The 20948-nt window shown below is 41.3% G+C and overlaps 1 protein-coding gene across 1 annotated transcript in view; it reads right to left on the bottom strand.

Moving 5' to 3' along the window:
• LOC110491055 (RNA-binding motif, single-stranded-interacting protein 2) overlaps nt 1–5933 on the bottom strand; it is a 36726-nt gene extending 30793 nt beyond the window's left edge. The window contains exon 1 of the mRNA XM_036946902.1: nt 5780–5933. Coding sequence (XP_036802797.1) covers nt 5780–5851 — 72 coding nt within the window. The 5' untranslated portion in view covers nt 5852–5933. The remainder of the gene's footprint in view (nt 1–5779) is intronic.
• Nucleotides 5934–20948: the final 15015 nt, after the last annotated feature.

Here is a 20948-nt window from a genome sequence, read left to right as displayed (position 1 = left end):
CTAATGGTGTCCAACTAGCTGGCCCATTGTTTCCTGCAAGTGTAATTGGTAACCCGCTCTAATGAAACAGTTCCTCTTCTTCTTTATTCCCCTTTTTTCTCCTCCTCCTCCTCCTCTCTCTCTAACAAGTTACATCCTTCCCAAACCACTGCTCTACTGCTATACCATTCTGTCTGTTTTTCCACAGTTCTGCATTCATCATGGCCTTCACAACACCCAGCAGCACGCAGCCTTGAACCCCTCCATAGGAGTTTTACCACCCCGTCATTAATCACTGTTGTTACTCTCACAGAGCCCATTCATTCACCATACCCATTCTACACCTCTAATCTGCCTCTTTTCAGCATCAGTAGCAGGGCAGCACATTGTTTGTTTTCCTACAACCGCGACCTCTCTCTGTGGCTAGCTCTGCCTTTACTCCCAGCATACCAGCCTGCATGTAAACCCTATCAGGAGGGATGCACCTGCCTGGGTACTGGGATCTGTATGTGGCTGGTGAATGGATGGAGCTGGGTCTGGGTGTGGCTATAGAATCTGTATGGTACAGAATGGAGCTGTATGAAGCCTGGTAGATATAGTAGATATAATCTGTATGCTGGATGGGGCCTAGGTCTAGATGAGGCCTGTCTGGATGTGTGTGTTGGATGGATGATGGGGCTGGATAGATGTGGCCTGGGCCTGGCTAAAGGATTGGTGTGCTGCTTGATAGAGGATGGAGCCTGGCACTGGTGCTAAATAGAGCTGTATGCTGTTGGACGAGACCTGTCTGGATCTATGTGATGGATGGATGAATGGGGATGGATGGATGGGGCCTGGGCCATTGAAGCCTATCTAATTGGGGAGATAATTGGGGAGCTTGCTAGCGGAAGGCGCTAATCCCTCTCATGTGCTCTCCAGTCAGAAGGTACTGTCTCATTAAGGCTGCTCTGCTCTGCTCGTTCTGAGACAAGGAAGATGGCAGAGAACCAGAGAATGAGATGGATCCACACCCACCAGGCTCCCATCTGCCTGCCTGTCTGTCTGTTTGCTGTCTGCCTCTGTCTATCTGCCTGTCTGCCTCCCTGTCTATCTGCGGCCTGCCTGCCTGTCTGCCTGCGGCCTGCCTGCCTGCTGCCTGCCTGTCTGCCTGCGGCCTGCCTGCCTGCCTGTTTTCGGCCTGCCTGCCAGCTCCAGGTGTTCTGTTCTACCAAACAGTACAGAAGGGCTCCCATGAAAAAGAGATTGATATCTCAGTGGGATTCACCTGGTTGGATAAAGAACAAACAAAACACAGTGCATGATTAATAGCATTGGTATGAATAAATGAATTTGTGGAATTTCCATGATGTATAGGTGCATACACTAACTAGGTACATCCCAAATATACATAGGGGAAGCTAATGTGCTGCAATGTGTGCAGTCAGTGTGCGTAGTCCATCTTTCATTTGTTTCTGAACATGCTTATGAATCACAAATCTTGTGTCATTACCATTCGGTAGCTACCGGTAGATTGGTTTTGCAGCATTGTGTGAACAATGTGTGCTCTTATATGCACTCTTGATCACTGCATTGAGTTTGACCCACACTGGCGTCTGATGGAAGTCCTTCCTGTCCTGTTCCCCTACTGTAAACACACAGCCTCCTACATGTTTGTTCACACTGCTCCTTACAGACAGCAGCAGCATTAGAATGTGGAGTTAAATTATTTCTTTACATTCCCACGCCATAAACAAATGTTTGTGTTAGTTAGTTACCCTCAGAATTGGGGGTAAGACAGAGGGGGTTTCTTTTCTACGGCCGTTTTCACGTTCTCCACATTCCTAAAAGCCTCATTAGTACCGGAACACAGACTAAAGAATGTGTCTCTCAAAACAATGAAGGATTAGAGGAAAACTCCCCTCGAGAACTATCTTTTGGTATTTGTTTCATTAGTCCATTGTTGATATAGTCCCAAAATGTTTTGCATGTCAGCAATCAAGTTTTGAAGATATGCAACTTTCAAAATACAGAAATATAATGCTGCGTTTTGCCTCACGTGATGCAGAATGCATCATACCGGCTGTTTTTCTCTATTTTGAAAGTCATATATCTTCAAAACTTGATTGCTGACATGTAAAACATTACGCGCATTTATTTTGCTCCCGAGTGGCGCAGCGGTCTAAGGCACTGCATCTCAGTGCTAGTGGCATCACTACAGACCCTGGTTCGATTCCAGGCTGTATCACAACCGGCCATGATTGGGAGTCCCATAGGGCGGCGCACAATTGGCCCAGCGTCGTCCGTGTTAGGGTTTGGCGGGGGTAGGCCGTCATTCTAAATAAGAATTTGTTTGTAACTGACTTGCCTAGTTAAATAAAGGTTCAATTAAATAAATACAATAAAAAAAATCAACAATGGACTAATGAGACAAATATCAAAATATTGTTTTTGGGTGGAGTTTTCCTTTAAATATGACCGAGTGAGTACTGGGAAACTCCTAGTCTTGCCCCATACTGTTTGTATGTGCTGTAGGCGACACTTCTACCATTGGCAAGCCAAACATCTTAGGCATCGAACATAGAGAGGAGTTGGCTTATAGCACAAGCAGGCTGGATGCAACACCAGGCTAGGAAAACCTTACTTTTAAAATCACATGGTTTACACTTTATTACCTAAATATACAATGCTCTATATATCATTATAAGCACGTAGAGCCTTTAGAATGTATTGTAATATGGTGAGATGTATAATACCTCATCTGAGTGCAGTCTTTCCATTCTTTACCAGTACACAATAGGACATATTTAAGAGACATTTTAAGTGTGGGTGATAGCTCTGAGCTGGTCCTTCCTCTCTCACTGAACTACAGCACTGTAAGTATTAGCCCTGGAGGTTATTGGATGTATGTTTCCACAATGTACAGTATGTTACTGTACACAGCAAGCGACGGAGTTTTGCTCCCACACCTCAGGCCACAGCTGGAGTCTCAAAAATATGTTCCTCGATTCCTCACATCCACCCTCCTTGCCTCCTTCTCAAATCGTCACAGGGAAGCAAGGAAAGCTTTTTGAAGAGAAGATCCAAGGAGAGAGAAAAAAAACTTGATCTCCCACTGAAATTATCCCAGTTCTATTTATACTCAGTTCTCCATAAACACATTTTCAAAATCTGTCAACAAACACATCACACATTGCATGTTTTATCTGTCTAAATAAGCAAAGGCCTACCTGCTTGGCACAAGAGATTTTCAAAGGCACGGTAGAAAAGATCATGTTTCTGAAAGTATAAGCTTTCTGTGTTTGCTGCCTGGTACTGTATTCTGCCACAGTGTGCAGAAAAGGTTTTGGGGGGGGGGGGGGGGGGGGGGAACACAACGATGGCACTCTTCTGGTGCTTCTACTTCAACCTGCAACCTCACCAACTCTTCAACAACATAGAGACGGCAGGTGGGTCTTCATTCTTCCCTCTCTGAGTCGATCCAACTCTACACTCAAAAGTACAAAAAAAAACTAAACCGTTTTTTTTGTTTGTTTCAGATATGCAGAAAAGACATTGAAGAAAGAGAAAATGAAGACAGAGCAATCTGATGAATAAGACAAACACATTGGGTTTGAGAAAAGTGGCTCACTTTACTCTATACAGAGGAAAGGTCTGGTGGCTCCCTTGTCCACGGGAACTGAACCCCTAACAACCAAAGAAATCAAGGTATGTGAGAGGGAAAAAATAAGAAAATGGGGGAGGGAAGAGAGGAGGGTAAGGGAGGGGTGCGTAATCGAAAGCAGAAGAAAGAAAGAAAGAAAAAAATCTTAATCCCTCTCCTTCCTCCACCCTTTTTTCCTGGTATAAAAAAGCAGGGTTTACCACTTGACCTTGGGTTTACATGTTTTCCCTCAGAGTGACGTTTGAGCTCTCACGATGAGCAAAAAAAAAGGCATGAGTTTGCAAAAGCAGAGTAGCAGACACCCCTTCTATCCTGACACGAGCACATTGTTTGAAGGCAGAGTAGTGCACTGTATAGGGAATAGGGTGCCATTTGGGATGCATGCAGAATTCCAGGAATTCCAGGCAATTAATCTGAGCAATCTGAATTCCTGCAAACCATGACGCAGGGAAACGAATAACACAGCCCTGGGAGGTGGGAGCTAGGGTTATGTTTCAGGAAAGTTGAACACTTCCAATGCGTATTTCAGCAATGTTGCACCAAGTCAACACCAAGATTCACAATGCAGAATAATAGAATATGCTTTTGACACAAGAAACATGCATTTTTTTCCCCATCCATAATGTGAAAGCATCAGGATCAAAACTAGGATCACAAAAAAATGTATTAAAAGAATTTTACAATTAGGCTACATTTGAAAAAAGATATGCTTTATCGTTTCTTAATTTCAATTCCCGTAATATCTCACCCAATCCAACACTCCATATTCAACTTCATCATTATATTTTTTCTGTTTTCTGGATGTTCATTTTACATGTAATTTTTTTTTATCAACTTCCCAAAAATATAATTTATCATTACAAACTGTTAGGTTGTTACAAATATGTTGAATAATAATCAGCATATTGAATTGAACAATTTCAAAAGGCTACACTATGTACAGCAGTGCATATTCATATTTCCATATCTATAAATCACTGTTTTATATTGACCAGCCATCGGACAATCACAGCCTGGTCTCATAGACTAGACGTAACATAGTAAATGTGAATCCGGGACATGCAAATTAGTATGATGTATTACGTTTGGTATGGTTACGCACATTGGGGTGGACGGATAGGCGTATAAAGCAAACATCTAGGAACACAAAGGTGAGTACGAATCTCAACACAGACAACTTTAGCGTTTGAGCTAATTAGTAACTTTTCAACTACTTATAACTTTTTAGCTACTTTGCAACTACTTAGCATGTTAGCTAACCCTAACCCTAAACATTTTAGCTAACCCTTACCCTACCCCTAACCTTAACCCTTTAACCTAACTCCTAAACGTAAACCTAACGCCTAACCCCTAGTCTAACTAACATTAGCCAGATAGCTAATGTTCACCACCTATCCACCTTGCTAACATATCATACATTTTGCAAATTCATAACATAACATACAAAATTAGTTATGGACAGCCACAAATTAATACATCTCATACGAAACATAATATATCATACTAATTCCAGGTGAATACATTCAGTTTCCTTTCCCTATACGTTTAATTGGCGTATCTCGAATTTACATAAAGAATAATACGAAATACTCTGAGACCAGGTTGGATTTCAAGGGGTGGTGTAAATCTTTACACTAAATAAACTTATTTGGTTAACTTACGTTACGGTCTACTCAAAGAGATATCTTACTCTCATCACGATGAAAAATATATTTGACACATCCAACAATTGGTCGTTCAGTTAACAATTAGACATTGGTATAAACCCGAGAACGAGCGCAAAAATGATCTAGGCTATTCGCCGCGCAAGTTTAATCCGTACATTGACTTTCTCTGTGCCAATGACCAGAGCGAGGAAGAGCACTAACGTTCACCCCGACGCATAGCCTACAATAAATCCATGCATTATACCGGTATTCTATTCTATTATCTATTCCCAATCTTGTTTGGGGGATAGACAAGAGTTACAAGCTATTTTAAATCGACAAAATAGCCTATAGTTATTTTGTAGCATAAATGGTCCACTTTCAAGGACACTGCAGCTTAATAACCAGGCAACCCAACTGCCACAAACAATCCAGGAGGAATGAGACCGGCATATAGCCTACATATAACGTATAGCACATTATTCAGATGGAGTAAAATACAGCATCGCTTTACCTTTTTACTGGCTCTGTTAGTGTAGCCGTTGTATGGGTTGAATCCTGTCCTCGGCGGCACAGAGAGCAGCATTTTTTTCAGCAGCAGCACTATGTCTGGAGCGAAGAGCACAGCCAAGGCAGGCAGTCAGCTGACGTCAGACAGGGAAATTCAGTTTAGAATCTGACTGGGGTTGTGATTTGACTAGCGCTCTCCCAGCTCCCAGCCACTGGTATTGTGTAGCCTTCTATGTGACTTTGCGTTAAAAAAAAAAAAAAGCGCGCGTTTCTGTGTTCCTCTTTCCATGTAGGCTGTTTGGTAAACCTGGAAACCACCAGACAATGAACACGTATGACTTTGGACATGTTACTATTTCCTATGAAAGTCTGGACACACATTTCACTTTTATTGGCATTTTATAAAGGCTTTTTGTAGCTTGTATAGTCTTCAATAACATGATCAATTATTAATACACATCATTAATCATATCTAACATAGGGACTAATAGACTAATGTTATAACATTGACCATGGCCTAACCTTGACCATGGCCCAATATTTTGGCAAAGGTACATGGCATTACACCATCAGTAAAAAAAAGTATGGCAGTGGGTCATGGATGATCTCAAAACCTAGTCATTATCAGGACACTGATGTCCTGGGATGGCTCGTATTATCATGTAATGGCACAAGTGTTTTTATAATCAACTGCAAGTTGCTTGGCAACACAGTCCCTCAACCCTCTGCCTTGACTCCTTGTGTATCTACCCTGATTAGCCCTCAAGTGTGCACAACGTGTGTATGCAAAAGCGTACTCTCAGCCACATAGTAGTATGAATGTGCATAGAACAGAATAGAGTAAAAATAGAATACCTTTATTGTTCCCAGGGGGAACTTTGGTTGTGGCATTCATATTAGATAATAAACACATAACAGCATAACTCATGAATTCACATGACAGATACAACTACTAGTGTTCTTTCTGATAGAGAAATACACCGAACAGTCACAAATGACAGTTTAAACCTCGTTTAAATGTCAGCTTAGGCTAGTCAGCACACAGAAATAAGCTCTCATCTCCTTGATATACAGAATATAAGGCACGTGGGATTTCACCCAGATGTCATCATAGTGTGATCATTTGTTTCCGTCTTGAGCCAGGACCGCGTGACTAAAGTGACTGAAACCAAATTATGAAATGTTATTATTGGCTGGGTGCAAGTGGCCTGCATTTAAATCAACGTTATCCTTTTGAGAGTATATTGCTTCGTTGTCATGGGGACAGGTAGACTGTAACAGTTGTAAGTAGGCTACAATGTATGTAGCCTGCCGCTATTGTTATTACCACAGACAATATAACAATGATCCATATCTATGGCTATTGCAATAAGTTGTACCATATAATTACGATATAGCCAGTTATATCCCTGGAACCTCCTACTGCATTTTTCAACATGTATGATTAGTAAGGAGGCAATACAAACAACAAGTCAAAATCATTTATTTAATTTTATATTGAAAAAATATATATTTTAAGCCATCCTGATTGGGAGGGCCAGTGTTCAATCTGGCAGTGCCTATGCCCGGCTCTGCCATGGCTTCGCCTCTGTTGATGTTCAGTCCTGGCAAGAAGGAGTGTGTTTCCCTCTGCTCAAGGACAGTTTGTAGAGTGACTCAGTCAGTATGCGTCAGAGCCAGCATAAAGCCTTTTTCCAACCTCTCTGAATTTCAAACGGCACTCTATTCCCTTTATAGGACCTATATGGCTCTGTTCAAAAGTAGTGTGCTATGTAAAGACTAGGGTTCCATTTGGGAGGCAAGCCTGGGACTTCAGCAGAACTCTCCTCATCACAAGTAACGGGAAAGAAGTAGTCAGGAAAGGAGCCGAGCTGCGGTGACTGAGGTCGTCAAATTCCTCAATTGGTGAAAAGCAGACGACAACTGATTCCCCAGATATGCTTTTCAGTCTTTGGGGAAAACTCTGTTGTGTTGTGCAATGGTGTACTTTTACATTCATCCCTCGATATACCATTTTCGCTATGACCAAATCACTGATAATTCCATTCCATTCAGCCTTGTACCAACAGGTTTTTTTCCCCTTTCCTTTAGAAAAAAAGAAGATTACAGGTAATCTAAGAATTCTGTGAAAGCGTCGGGGTGAACTTTGAGCCTCACGGGAGAGGGGGTGTGCCGTCAAGGAGGGGTTGAGGGAGGAAGCGAGGGAAGGAAGGGGGTGAGTGTAATAGAAAGGAGGTAGGGGAATGCCAGTGTAGGGTGGAGGGAAGGGAAAGGTGAAAGAGTGCAGGGGGGAAGGTAAAGGTGAATGAGTTCCGGGGGAAGGGAGACATGGGAGAGAAGGGCAGAGGGGGAGGGGTGTAGCGGGAGGGGGAAGGGCGGGGTTAGGGGGAAGGGAGAAGTCTACATTCCTGAGGTCAGCTTTGCCAGCTAAGTAATTACCTATCTGTGATAACATGCAGATACTCCCTTTACAAGGCTAGATACCCTGGAAGGTAACAGACACACATAAACACACACACACACACACCCTTAACTAGGCTATAGCTACAGTACCTGAAAGCCTAGGGAAGCAGCTCAGGAGATTACATACACTGAACAAAAATATAAGTGCAACATGTAAAGTGTTGGTTCCATGTTTCATGAGCTGAAATAACATATCCCAGAAATGTTCAATACGCAAAAAAAGTTAATTTCTCTCGAATGTCCACAAATGTGTTAATATCCCTGTTAGGGAACATTTCTCCTCTACTAAAATAATCCATCCGCCTGACAGTTGTGGCATATCAAGGAAGTGATTAAACAGCATGATCATTACACAGGTGCACCTTGCACTAGGGATAATCAAAGGTCACCCTAAACAATAGAACACTATGAAACATCTGGGAAACCAGGCCTGGTATTCATAACTGACATTGAAAAGACTTTTGATAAAGTACTACTGGAATTGATATATAAATGCCTAGAATATTTCAATTTTGGAAAATCTCTTATACAATGGGTTAAAGTTATGTATGGTAACCCTACGTATAAAATAGTAAATAATGGCTACTTCTTAGAAAGGAGTGAAACAAGGTTGTCCACTATCGACATATTTCTTTATTATGGCCATATACATGTTAGCTATTAAAATGAGACCCAACAACAATATCAAGGGGCTTGAAATCCAGCGCTTATAAGCAAAGGTGTCATTGGACGCTATTGATTCCTGCTTTCTTTTAAATCCACAATTCTGAGCACACTATAAACTCGTAGAGGATCTAGATATTTTTTTCCAATCTCTCTGGATTACAGCCAAATAAAAAATTCTATATGATGTATTGGATCACTAAAAAAAGACTACTTTTACATAACTGTAATTTACCAATGAAATGGTCTAACGGTGAAGTGGACATACCCAGTTTTCATATCCTGAAAGAAAAAAAGGTTCTCACTACAATAGATTTAGAAAGTTAACAAAAATAGCTAAAATCTTGCTACCATGGAAAGGAAAATACCTGTCTATTTGTGGAAAAATCAACCTTACCTATTTGCTTATGGGCCTGCCTACACCTAACTAATTGTTTTTATTTTTATTATATGAGCAAAATATATCCCATTTCATTTGTAATGGCAAGCCAGACAAAATTAAAATGGCCTATTTATACAGTTGATATGAATTCGGAGGGCAGATAGTACAAAAATGAAAGCATTATGACTCTCACTAAAGTCATAAATCATACAAAATCTCCACTTAAATCTGAACTGGTTCTCTAACAGATTAGTAAGAATGGCTCACCCCGTGTTCAAGAATGGCCTTTTCTAAAAATCTTTATTCAGATTACAAACTCTCTCTTTTGGTTATTTGTAAATTAAATAACCTCCAAAATATCGCTATTTTCAAAATAAGCCATTGAAAGTTAGTTGCAATTTCAGTTTAATCCACCAGAAAAGACAGAAGAAATATTACAACAAATATTATGCTTAAACACAAATATGCTAATTGATTAAAAAAAGATATATATTTAAAACAAATATACAACACAAATACACAGTGAAGCGTTGTTCCCCCTGCTGCTATTGGACCAGGTCTCTCTTGGAAAAGAGATATTATCTCAATGAGAAAAAACTGTATAAATAAAGGTAAAAACATTTTTTTAAATAAAAACAACCAACTAATCGCAGCATTACCTAAAAAATGGAAGAGGCAGGAGGAAGGGGGAGAAAGTTGTCTGTTGGCCCTGCATTAAAAACCAAAATGGGTTAAAGAAAATTGTGATAAATAAAAAAGAAAACCAGTTTCGTTTAATGACCAAAAAATGGACACCTGTGCCATACAGATTGCTAAAGAGTTGGGAAGAGATTTTTGATGTAAAGTGCATTTGGAAAGTGTTGAGGCCCCTTCCTTTTTTCAACATTTTGTTACCTTATAGCCTTATTCTAAAATTAAATTAATGTTGTTTCTCGTCAATCTACTCACAACACCCTATATTGACAAAGCGAAAACAGGTTTTTAGAAATGTTTGCAAATGTATATATATATATTATTTACATAAGTACTCAGACCCTTTGCTATGAGACTTGAAATTGAGCTCAGATCATCCTTGAGATATTTCAAAAACTTGATTGGAGTCCACCTGTGGTAAATATAATTGATTGGACACTGATTGGGCACACACCTGTAAGGTTCCACAGTTGACAGTGCACAGTTGACAGTGCATGTCAGAGCAAAAACCAAGCCATGCGTTCGAAGGAATTGTCCGTAGAGCTCCGGGGCAGGATTGTGTTGAGGCACATATTCGGGGAAGGGTAGCAAAAAAATGTCTGCAGCATTGAAGGTCCCCAAGAACACAGTGTCTTCAATTGTTCTTAAATGGAAGAAGTTTGGAATCACCAAGACTCTTCCTAGAGCTGGCTCCCGGACAAACTGAGCAATCAGGGAGAAGGGCCTTTGTCAGGGAGGTAATCAAGAACCCAATGGTCACTCTGACAGAGCTCCAGAGTTCCTCTGTGGAGATGGGAGAACCTTCCAGAAGGCAACCATCACTGCATCACTCCCCCTATCAGGCCTTTATGGTAGAGTGACCAGACGGAAGCCACTCCTCAGTAAAAGGCACATGACAGCCCGCTTGGAGTTTGCCAAAAAGGAACCTAAAGGACTCTCATTCAATGAGGAACAAGATGCTCTGATTTGATGAAACCAAGATTGAACTCTTCTGCCTGAATGCCAAGCGTCACGTCTGGAGGAAACCTGGCACCATCCCCATGGTGAAGCATGGTGGTGGCAGCATCATCATGTGGGGATGTTTTTCAGCGGCAGGGAAAGGGAGACTAGTCAGGATCAAGGGAAAGATTAACAAAGAAAACTACAGAGAGATCCTTGATAAAAACCTGCTCCAGAGCGCTCAGGACCTCAGACTGGGGCGAAGGTTCACCTCCAAACAGGACAACGACCCTAAGCACACAGCCAAGACAACACAGGAGTGGCTTCGGGTCAAGTCTCTGAATGTCCTTGAGAGGCCCAGCCAGAGCCCGGACTTGAACCCGATCAAACATCTCTGGAGAGACCTGAAAATAGCTGTGCAGCAACACTCCCCATCCAACCTGACAGAGCTTGAAAGGATCTGCAGAGAAGAATGGGAGAAACTCCCCAAATACAGGTGTGCCAAGATTGTAGCGTCATACCCAAGGAGACTAGAGGCTGTAATCGCTTCAAGGTGCTTCAAGAAAGTACTGAGTAAAGGGTCTGAATACTTATGTAAATGTGATATTTCAGGTTTTTATTTTTAATAAATGTACAAAAATGTCTAAAAAACTGTTTTTGCATTGTCATTATGGGGTATTGTGCGTAGATTGATGAGGGGGAAAATACTATTTAATCAATTTTAGAATAAGGCTGTAACGTAACACAATGAGGAAAAAGACAAGGGGTCTGAATAATTTCCGAATGTACTGTATATGGGGGATACAACCATTCCAGTTCTGCAGACCTTTCTGCGAAGAGACATAATCATTATATTGTTTTGGTACTGTCCATATGTGGCTTGTTTTTGGTCACAGGTTTCGGAGTTAACTCTGCAAGTAGCACTGCTGAGTGATATGAATCAATAGTATAATTATACTCTTCGCAAAATTGTTTTAAATTTGTTTACAACCTGTAGAAACTATGAGAATAGAAAGGTTCAGAACTTTTGTGAAACATCAGAGCACAGTTGAAATGTAAATGGCAAATAGAAATCAAAACTGGATGGTGTTCAGAGATAGATGGGAGGGGTTGAAGGTAGCTGAATGATGAGACTAAAAATAAACTAACGATAAACAAACTAATACAAAATATAACGTAAATAGTATTCAGTATGTATAAGCTGGAAGTAGAAGCCTAAGTGTTGTTGTCCATTAGGTTACTCCAATTAGGGGAGGGGTGGTAGGGTTAGGGGAAAATGACAGAGGAAAAAAAAAAAATATATATATACACTACCGGTCAAAAGTTTTAGAACACCTACTCATTCAAGGGTTTTTATTTATTTATTTATTTATTTTACATTGTAGAATAATAGTGAAGACATCAAAACTATGAAATAACACATATGAAATCCTGTAGTAACCAAAAAAGTGTTAAACATATCAAAATATATTTTATATTTGAGATTCTTCTAATAGCCACCCTTTGCATTGATGACAGCTTTGCATACTCTTGGCATTCTCTTAAGCAGCTTCACCTGGAATGCTTTTCCAACAGCCTTGAAGGAGTTCCCTCATATGCTGAGCACTTGTTGGCTGCTTTCCTTCACTCTGCGGTCCAACTCATCCCAAACCATCTCAACTTGGTTGTGGAGGCCAGGTCGTCTGCAGTCCATCACTCTCCTTCTTGGTAAAATAGCCCTTACACAACCTGGAGGTGTGTTGGGTCATTGTCCTGTTGAAAATCAAATGATAGTCCCACTAAGCCCAAACCAGATAGGATGGTGTATCACTGCAGAATGCTGTGGTAGCCATGCTGGTTAAGTGTTCTAAATAAATAACAGACATTGTCTCCAGCAAAGCACCCCGACATCATAACACCTCCTCCTCCATGCTTTACGGTGGGAAATACACATGCGGAGATCATCCGTTCACCAACACCGCATCTCACAAAGACACGGCAGTTGGAACCAAAAATCTCCAATTTGGACTCCAGACAAAAGGACACATTTCCACTTCTAATGTCCATTGCTCGTATTTCTTGGTCCAAACAAGTCTCTTCTTATTATTGGTGTCCTTTAGTAGTGGTTTCTTTGCAGCTATTCGACCATGAAGGTCTGATTCACACAGTCTCCTCTGAACAGTTGATGTTGAGATGCGTCTGTTACTTTATTTGGGCTGCAATTTGGGCTGCATTTATTTGGGCTGCAATTTCTAAGGCTGGTAACTCTAATGAACTTATCCTCTACAGCAGAGGTAACTCTGGGTCTTCCTTTCATGTGGCGGTCCTCATGAGAGCCAGATTAATCACAGTGCTTGATGGTTTTTGCGACTGCACTTGAAGAAACTTTCAAAGTTCTTGAAATGTTCCGTAATGTTTTAAAGTAATGATGGACTGTCGTTTCTCTTTGCTTATTTGAGATTTACCAAATAGGGCTGTCTTCTGTATACCCCCCTACCTTGTCACAACATAACTGATTGGCTCAAACACATTAAGACAGAAAGAAATTCCACAAATGAACTTTTAAGAAGGCACACCTGTTAATTGAAATGCATTCCAGGTGATTACCTCATGAAGCTGGTTGAGAGAATGCCGAGAGTGTGCAAAGCTGTCATCACATCAAAGGTGGCAATTTGAAGAATCTCAAATATAAAATATATTTTCATTTGTTTAACACCTTTTTGGTTACTACATGATTCCATATGTGTTATTTCATAGATTTGATGTCTTCACTATTATTATACACTATAGAAAATAGTCAAAATAAATAAAAACCCTTGAATGAGTTGGTGTTCTAAAACTTTTGACCGGTAGTGTATATATATAAATCAAATTAATAATATGTATATATATACACTGTATTTATAAAACATATGTATATGGCGGATTGGAAATGTGCAGACAATTACATTGATAGAAGCCACAATCTATTTGCAATATTCAAGCTGATCCATCCCCTAGAAAATTATTATAAAAAAACATGTTTGATAATGTTTGTCTGTGCATGTGTGTGTATATGAGTGTAACTTTCACGCCCAGATCTGTTTCAACTGTCCTTTTGCTTGTCTCCACCCCCCTCCAGGTGTCACCCATCTTTCCCATTATCCCCTGGGTACTTATACCTGTGTTCTCTGTTTGTCTGTTGCCAGTTCGTCCTGTTTGTCAAGTCAACCAGCATTTTGTCTCAGCTTCTGCTTTTCCCGTCTCTCTTTTTCTCGCTCTCCTGGTTTTCACCCTTTCCTGTCCTGACTCTGAGCCCGCCTGTTTGACCACTCTGTCTGACCTGATCTGATCTGACCTGACCCTAACGCTGTGCCTTTGCCACTACTCTGGATTATCGACCCCTGCCTGCCTTGACCTGGTGTTTGCCTGCCCCTGTTGCTGTAATAAACATGTTTTACTTCAACACAGTCTGCATTTGGGTCTTACCTGAAACGTGATAGTAACAGCTAGGCTACATGGAGGGGAGTACTTGGTAGTTTGGTTCATCAGCCTGACCCCTAGTCTACGCTTGAAGTTATTTAGGGGACTGATGATGTTTTGGCAATATGAAAATAAGAATGACAAAGAATGGAACCTCTGTATCTGCTAGAGAATTGACTATGTGAGGTGAAGAGGGTGAAGGATTTCGCAGTGTCTTGTGTTGCATGCATGGATTTGGGAATGATCCTGGCAGACTCCATTGAAAGGTTTAGGTAGGCTGTCTGGGAGGTATGTATATTTGAAGATGAAGGTGCATAATTGGAGTATTTTAACGATATAGATAGAGACAATATAATGAGTTTCTTAAACAGATGAGCAGATGGAGCCAAGTAGTTAGAGGGGGTGGCTCGTCTTGCAAATGTATTTTGTGTGATGAGTAATGCATAGAGATTGGAACCATATGTACGAGCTCAGGTAATATTGCAATAAATGAGATATGGGTCAATTAAGCTGTAGTATAGTGTTAGGGGAAGCAAGCCCGATGACCCAAACCACTAATCTATCTGATAAGACCAATGGACTTCAGACAGAAGTACACACTCACACGGACTGTCACAAGATGGCTTGAGAAGTCATTCTTCTTAAAGACAGGCTTATTGAACAGGCACACATACTATAACTGTCTCCAATTAATTCAAGGCCCAGGATTTGTGTACAGGCATGGACATGTTCTTGTTTGTTTCCTTGCAAACATACTGTAGATGGAAGCACAGCGTACTAGCGGAACCTGGACATGTGTGACAGAGAACATCATTTATTTTATGCAACAACAATCCCTCTTATTCCAAGGCTGAGGGCCGATGCAGTTGGGTAATGTTGACACAGCTCCAGTAGTGGGACACTATTCAGCTGCTGGTATAATGTTGTTTTTTTACACCATTCCATTGCGAATGTGTGGACACATCTCAATCGCTGTGTGACACTGACCTCCATCAATCCCATACTGTCAGCATATGGGTCCATGGATTCACATTTCATTTAGATGGCAAGTTAGCTTATCTTATCTCGAAGACAGGTTTTTCCACCTGTGTTGTCTCTCATCTGTTCAATTGTCCCATATATCAGCAGGTAGACCTACTTTTCTTGTCATTTCACCTGGGCTGGGTTGTGTAGGGGTTGTCGGGGGGTTCTCTGTCTGTGATACGGAAGCAGGTTCTTTCTGTCTGGGAAAATGCCCCTCCTCACCTCCTCCTCTGCTACTTTTCCCTCTTTACTCCCCCAATAGACTCCCTCCCTCCCCCCTCCACTCCTTCCCCCTGGCCTAGTCTCCCTCCCTTCCCCCTCTACTCCTTCTCTTCCCTTCCACCCCTAGACTCTCTCCTCTCATGCCCTCCCCTGTCTCCTCTCCTTGGCTGGGTCAGTTAAGCAGGGGGATTGACTGTGCGCTGCTGCAGATGTGCAGTCTGGAAAGGGGCCAGATTGCCTTGCCTGGGAGAACATGTGGTCAGGCACTGTTTACCTTGGCACTCTCTCAAACTATCTCCCACACATGCTGTGTCCATGCCAGCTTCACAATGCCAGCACTGACTTCTAGGGGGATTATCAGGTTGAACTGTGAAAAATGATCATTGTCGGTTATTTGTATTAACAGAACAAATTACAACTGAATAGGATTATAAAAGGAATTCAAGTATATGCTAAACTAAATATAAAAGGCAGTCAGATATGTTGCTTTGTAGTGAGGTTGATTCACTTCAGCTTCCCAATCTTGTTTATTCTCAGCTAAGGGCTGAGGTGTGATTACCTGGACATTCTTCTGTAGTCTAGGGATACCCAGACACTGTTTTTCACAGATTCTCTACATACCTCACATTCTGCCATTCTGTACTTCTGTCTCTTAACAAAAATCTATGGCAGGGGTTGGCAACAGGTGGCCCCGGGTGTTTTATTTTGGCCCCACAAATTTTTACAAATAAATGTAAAAAATCATCAAGAATTCAGCAAAAAAATTGTTTCATTTAGGAAACCAAGTATTCCCACAAATAAAAATAAAAAAAATAGACAAATGTGATCGTGTCTCAATGTAATCAAAGTATGGAATGATTGTCATTTTCAAATACGATCTCTTTTTGGGCTTTGTTGTGGTCCATTTGCAGTGTAAACATTATTATAATTATGTTCAGGCCACCCAACCATCTGCTCAGACAAAAAAAAAAAACGTACTGTGGCTCAATCTAGTTTCCTACCAATCAATGCTTTGGAACACTTCTGCACCAAACACACCCTGCAGCCTTTTTGTCGGTAAGAGTAAGCTCAAACGTCACGAATGAACGCTGCAGCCGTTACTTCTATAAAATGTTCATCCCACTTTTAAAATGAATCTCCATGTTATTAGTATATTATTACAATGATTAAATGGCTATTGTGCTCTTAGATGAAATAACAGAAGTAAACATATTAAAGACCCCTAAATATGTGTTGATAATCATTTGTCATCAATAATAATTGATCCCACATATCTTGATGTTTGATATCCGTTGAAAATCTATACAATAGTGAGCGGTCGTTCCATTTACACCATGTGAAGTGTTCAGCGCCCTCTGCAGGTCTGGAAGGGTTACTAGAGAAGCAGAGTTTCTGCAGTCTACATGATGTTGGTGTTATCACCTAAAATCAACCGACCATAAGCTCTCTATCTAAAATCCATCAGCAGGCATATCATCACAATATAATTAACTTTTTTTGTGCCGAGAACTTTTTTGAGATAGTTTGCTGATATTGTAGTTTGATTATGGCAACAAACCAGGTCAACTCCTGTACGCAGAAGTCAAGTGTAGAGGCATGCAAAATATGTGTTTGTGATCTGATGGTCTGCCTCACTGGGTTTTACATACAGCACATTTATTCTAGCCCTAGGTATCACTGGTAAGGTAAATATAGTACTGTTATCGTCTCAATATGACAGACCTAGTAAGCACATGTATTCTAGCCCTAGGTATCACTGGTAAGGTAAATATAGTACTGTTATCGTCTCAATATGACAGACCTAGTAAGTCTGGTAAGGGACACAGTGAACTCAGACAGAGATTCCCTCCAAATCCCTCCTCTCCATTTTGTAAAAAGTTGCTTACTTCTTATAGCAGTAGGAGCCTAACCCAGCCTTATATTGTATCCCTTTCAAATGACTCCCTATTCCCTACATAGTGCACTACCTTTGACGAAACGAGTACACAATATAGGGAATAGCGTGCCATTTGGGACATAGAGATTCTCTCAGAGGGGGGGGATCTAGACAGGATCTCTGTTTGGATTCTGACTTCCCCTCTCGCTCCAGGCCTTGGAAACCAGGCCAAATCCCTGTATGTTTTCTAAGGCCATGATAATGGATTATGAATGGCCCGAACTTTGCTACATTCACATGTCTTGACACACCGTCTACATGCTTTCGATTGGAATCCACTGCCCGGGACAGTCATACTCACTACACAGTATACTGTGTAGGAAGTTGGAGCAGTTATCATTTTATTTTCAACTCAGTCACTCAGATTGTTGGAGTATCAGTCTTCAAAGTAGACTGAGAGAGAGCCTGGAAGAGAGAGACTGAAAGTGAGAGAGAGTTCAGTAATGACTACAGGCACAGTATGGTGGGCCCCACTAAACTCAGCAATCTTGTTCTGTTATGGCTAGTTATCTTAGCCAGCTTCAGATCTCTTAGTCTCTCTCTGAGGGGGACATAGACATTGTCATTGGCTCACTACACCAGATGGAAACCAACTTCCTCTATTGCCTCAAGCCTTGTCTGCTCCCCAACTGGCGTCCTCTTCCCTGTGTAGTGCACTGCTTTTGACCAGGGCCCATGGGGAGTGCACTATACCGAGAATGGATTGCCATTTCAAATAAAAGTTGATTGGTCTCATACACAGTTCAGCAAATGTTATAGCGGGTGCAGCAAAATGCTTGCGTTATTAGCTCCTAACAGTGCAGCAAAAATGTCAACCAAGTACACCAACAATAACAAAAATAATAAAAACAAGAAAACCACGAATGTCAGAATGAATTCAGTTGACAATCCAAATAACAAATTCAATACAGTTGAAGTCGGAAGTTTACATACAATTAGGTTGGAGTCATTAAAACTCGTTTTTTTAACCACTCCACAAGTCGGTTAGGACATCGTCTTTGTGCATGACACAAGTCATTTTTCCAACAATTGTTTACAGACAGATTATTTCACTTATAACTCACTGTATCACAATTCCATTGGGTCTGAAGTTTACATACACTAAGTTGACTGTGCCTTTAAACAGCTTGGAAAATTCCAGAAAATGATGTCATGGCTTCAGATCTCCACAAGTCTGGTTCATCCTTGGGAGCAATGTTCAAATGCCTGAAGGAACCACGTTCATCTGTACAAACAATAGTACGCAAGTATAAACACCATGTATGACCACGCAGCCGTCATACCGCTCAGGAAGGAGACGCGTTCTGTCTCCTAGAGATGAACGTACTTTGGTGCGAAAAGTGCAAATCAATCCCAGAACAGCAGCAAAGGACCTCGTGCTGGAGGAAACAGGTACAAAAGTATCTATATCCACAGTAAAACGAGTCCTATATTGAAATAACCTGAAAGGCCGCTCAGCAAGGAAGAAGCCACTGCTCCAAAACCACCATAAAAAAGCCAGACTACGGTTTGCAACTGCACATGTGGACAAAGATATTTTTGGAGAAATGTCCTCTGGTCTGATGAAACAAAAATAGAAGTGTTTGGCCATAATGACCATCGTTATGTTTGGAGGAAAAAGGGGGATGCTTGCAAGCCGAAGACACCGTCCCAACCGTGAAGCGCGGGGGGTGGCAGCATCATGTTGTGGGGGTGCTTTGCTGCAGGAGGGACTGGTGCACTTCACAAAATAGATGGCATCATGATGGATGAGAATGATGCGGGTATGTTGAAGCAACATCTCAAGACATTAGTCAGGAAGTTAAAGCTTGGTCGCAAATGGGTCTTCCTAATGGAGAATGACCCCAAGCATACTTCCAAAGTTGTGACAAAATGGCTTAAGGACAACAAAGTCAAGGTATTGGAGTGGCCATCACAAAGCCCTGACCTCATTCCTATAGATTATTTGTGGGCAGAACTGAAAAAGTGTGTGTACGAGCAAGGAGGCCTTACAAACCTGACTCAGTTACACCAGCTCTGCCAGGAGGAATGGGCCAAAATTCACCCAACTTTTTGTGGGAAAGGTTGTGGAAGGCTACCCGAAACGTTTGGCCAAAGTTAAACAATTTAAAGGCAATGCTACCAAATACTAATTGAGTGTATGTAAACTTCTGACCCACTGGGAATGTGATGAAAGAAATAAAAGCTGTAACAAATAATTATTCTGACATTTCACATTCTTAAAATAAAGTGGTGATCCTAACTGACCTAAGACAGGGAATTTTTACTTCGACTAAATGTCAGGAATTGTGAAAAACTGAGGTTAAATGTATTTGGCTAAGGTGTATGTAAACTTCCGACTTCAACTGTATACGCCAAAATATACACTATATATACAAAAGTATGTGGACACCCTTCAAATGAATGGATTTGGCTATTTCAGTCACACCTGTTGCTGACAGGTGTATAGAATCGAGTACACAGCCATGCAATCTCCATAGACAAACATTGGCAGTAGAAAGGCCCGTACTGAAGAGCTCAGTGACTTTCACCGTGTCACCGTCATAGGATGCCACCTATCCAACAAGTCAGTTCGTCAAATTTCTGCCCTGCTAGGGCTGCCCCGGTCAACTGTATGTTGTTACGGTTTTCTTGCGGTGAAGGCGAGGCGGACAAAATGCAGCGTGGTAATTTTTATACATCTTTAATAAAGATGAAAACGAACAATACAAAAACATAACACGAAAACCTAAACAGCCTATCTGGTGCAAACTAACACAGAGACAGGAACAATCACCCACGAAACACTCAAAGAATATGGCTGCCTAAATATGGTTCCCAATCAGAGACAACGATAAACACCTGCCTCTGATTGAGAACCACTTCAGGAACCATAGACTTTCCTAGAAAACCCCACTATACCACAATCCCAATACCTACAAAAAAAACAAGACAAAACACACCACATAATAAACCCATGTCACACCCTGGCCTGACCAAAATAATAAAGAAAACACAAAATACTAAGACCAGGGCGTGACATATGTGCTATTATTGTGAAGTAGAAACGTCTATGAGCAACAACGGCTCAGCCACAAAGTGGTAGGCCACACAAGCTTACAGAACAGGACCACCGAGTGCTGATGCGTGTAAAAATCATCTGTCCTCGGTTGCAACACTCACTAACGAGTTCCAATCTGCCTCTGGAAGCAACGTCAGCACAATAACTGTTTGTCGGGAGCTTCATGAAATGGGTTTCCATGGCTGAGCTACCGCACACAAGCCTCCATAGGTTGTAGAAGCGTTGTTGGGGTTTCTTCCCCATGGTGTCGGTGTGGTGGGACCATTTCAGGTCCTCAGTGAAGGACCTTGAAGCGTTTGGTACACATCCTTGGGAACCAGAATACAACTCTGCTGCTTTGGGAAGGAAAT

The sequence above is a fragment of the Oncorhynchus mykiss genome, chromosome 16 (assembly GCF_013265735.2).
Source record: "Oncorhynchus mykiss isolate Arlee chromosome 16, USDA_OmykA_1.1, whole genome shotgun sequence".
NCBI lineage: Eukaryota > Metazoa > Chordata > Actinopteri > Salmoniformes > Salmonidae > Oncorhynchus > Oncorhynchus mykiss.
Note: the sequence above shows the minus strand (reverse complement) of the source record. Positions and strands in the feature narration are given on the sequence as shown.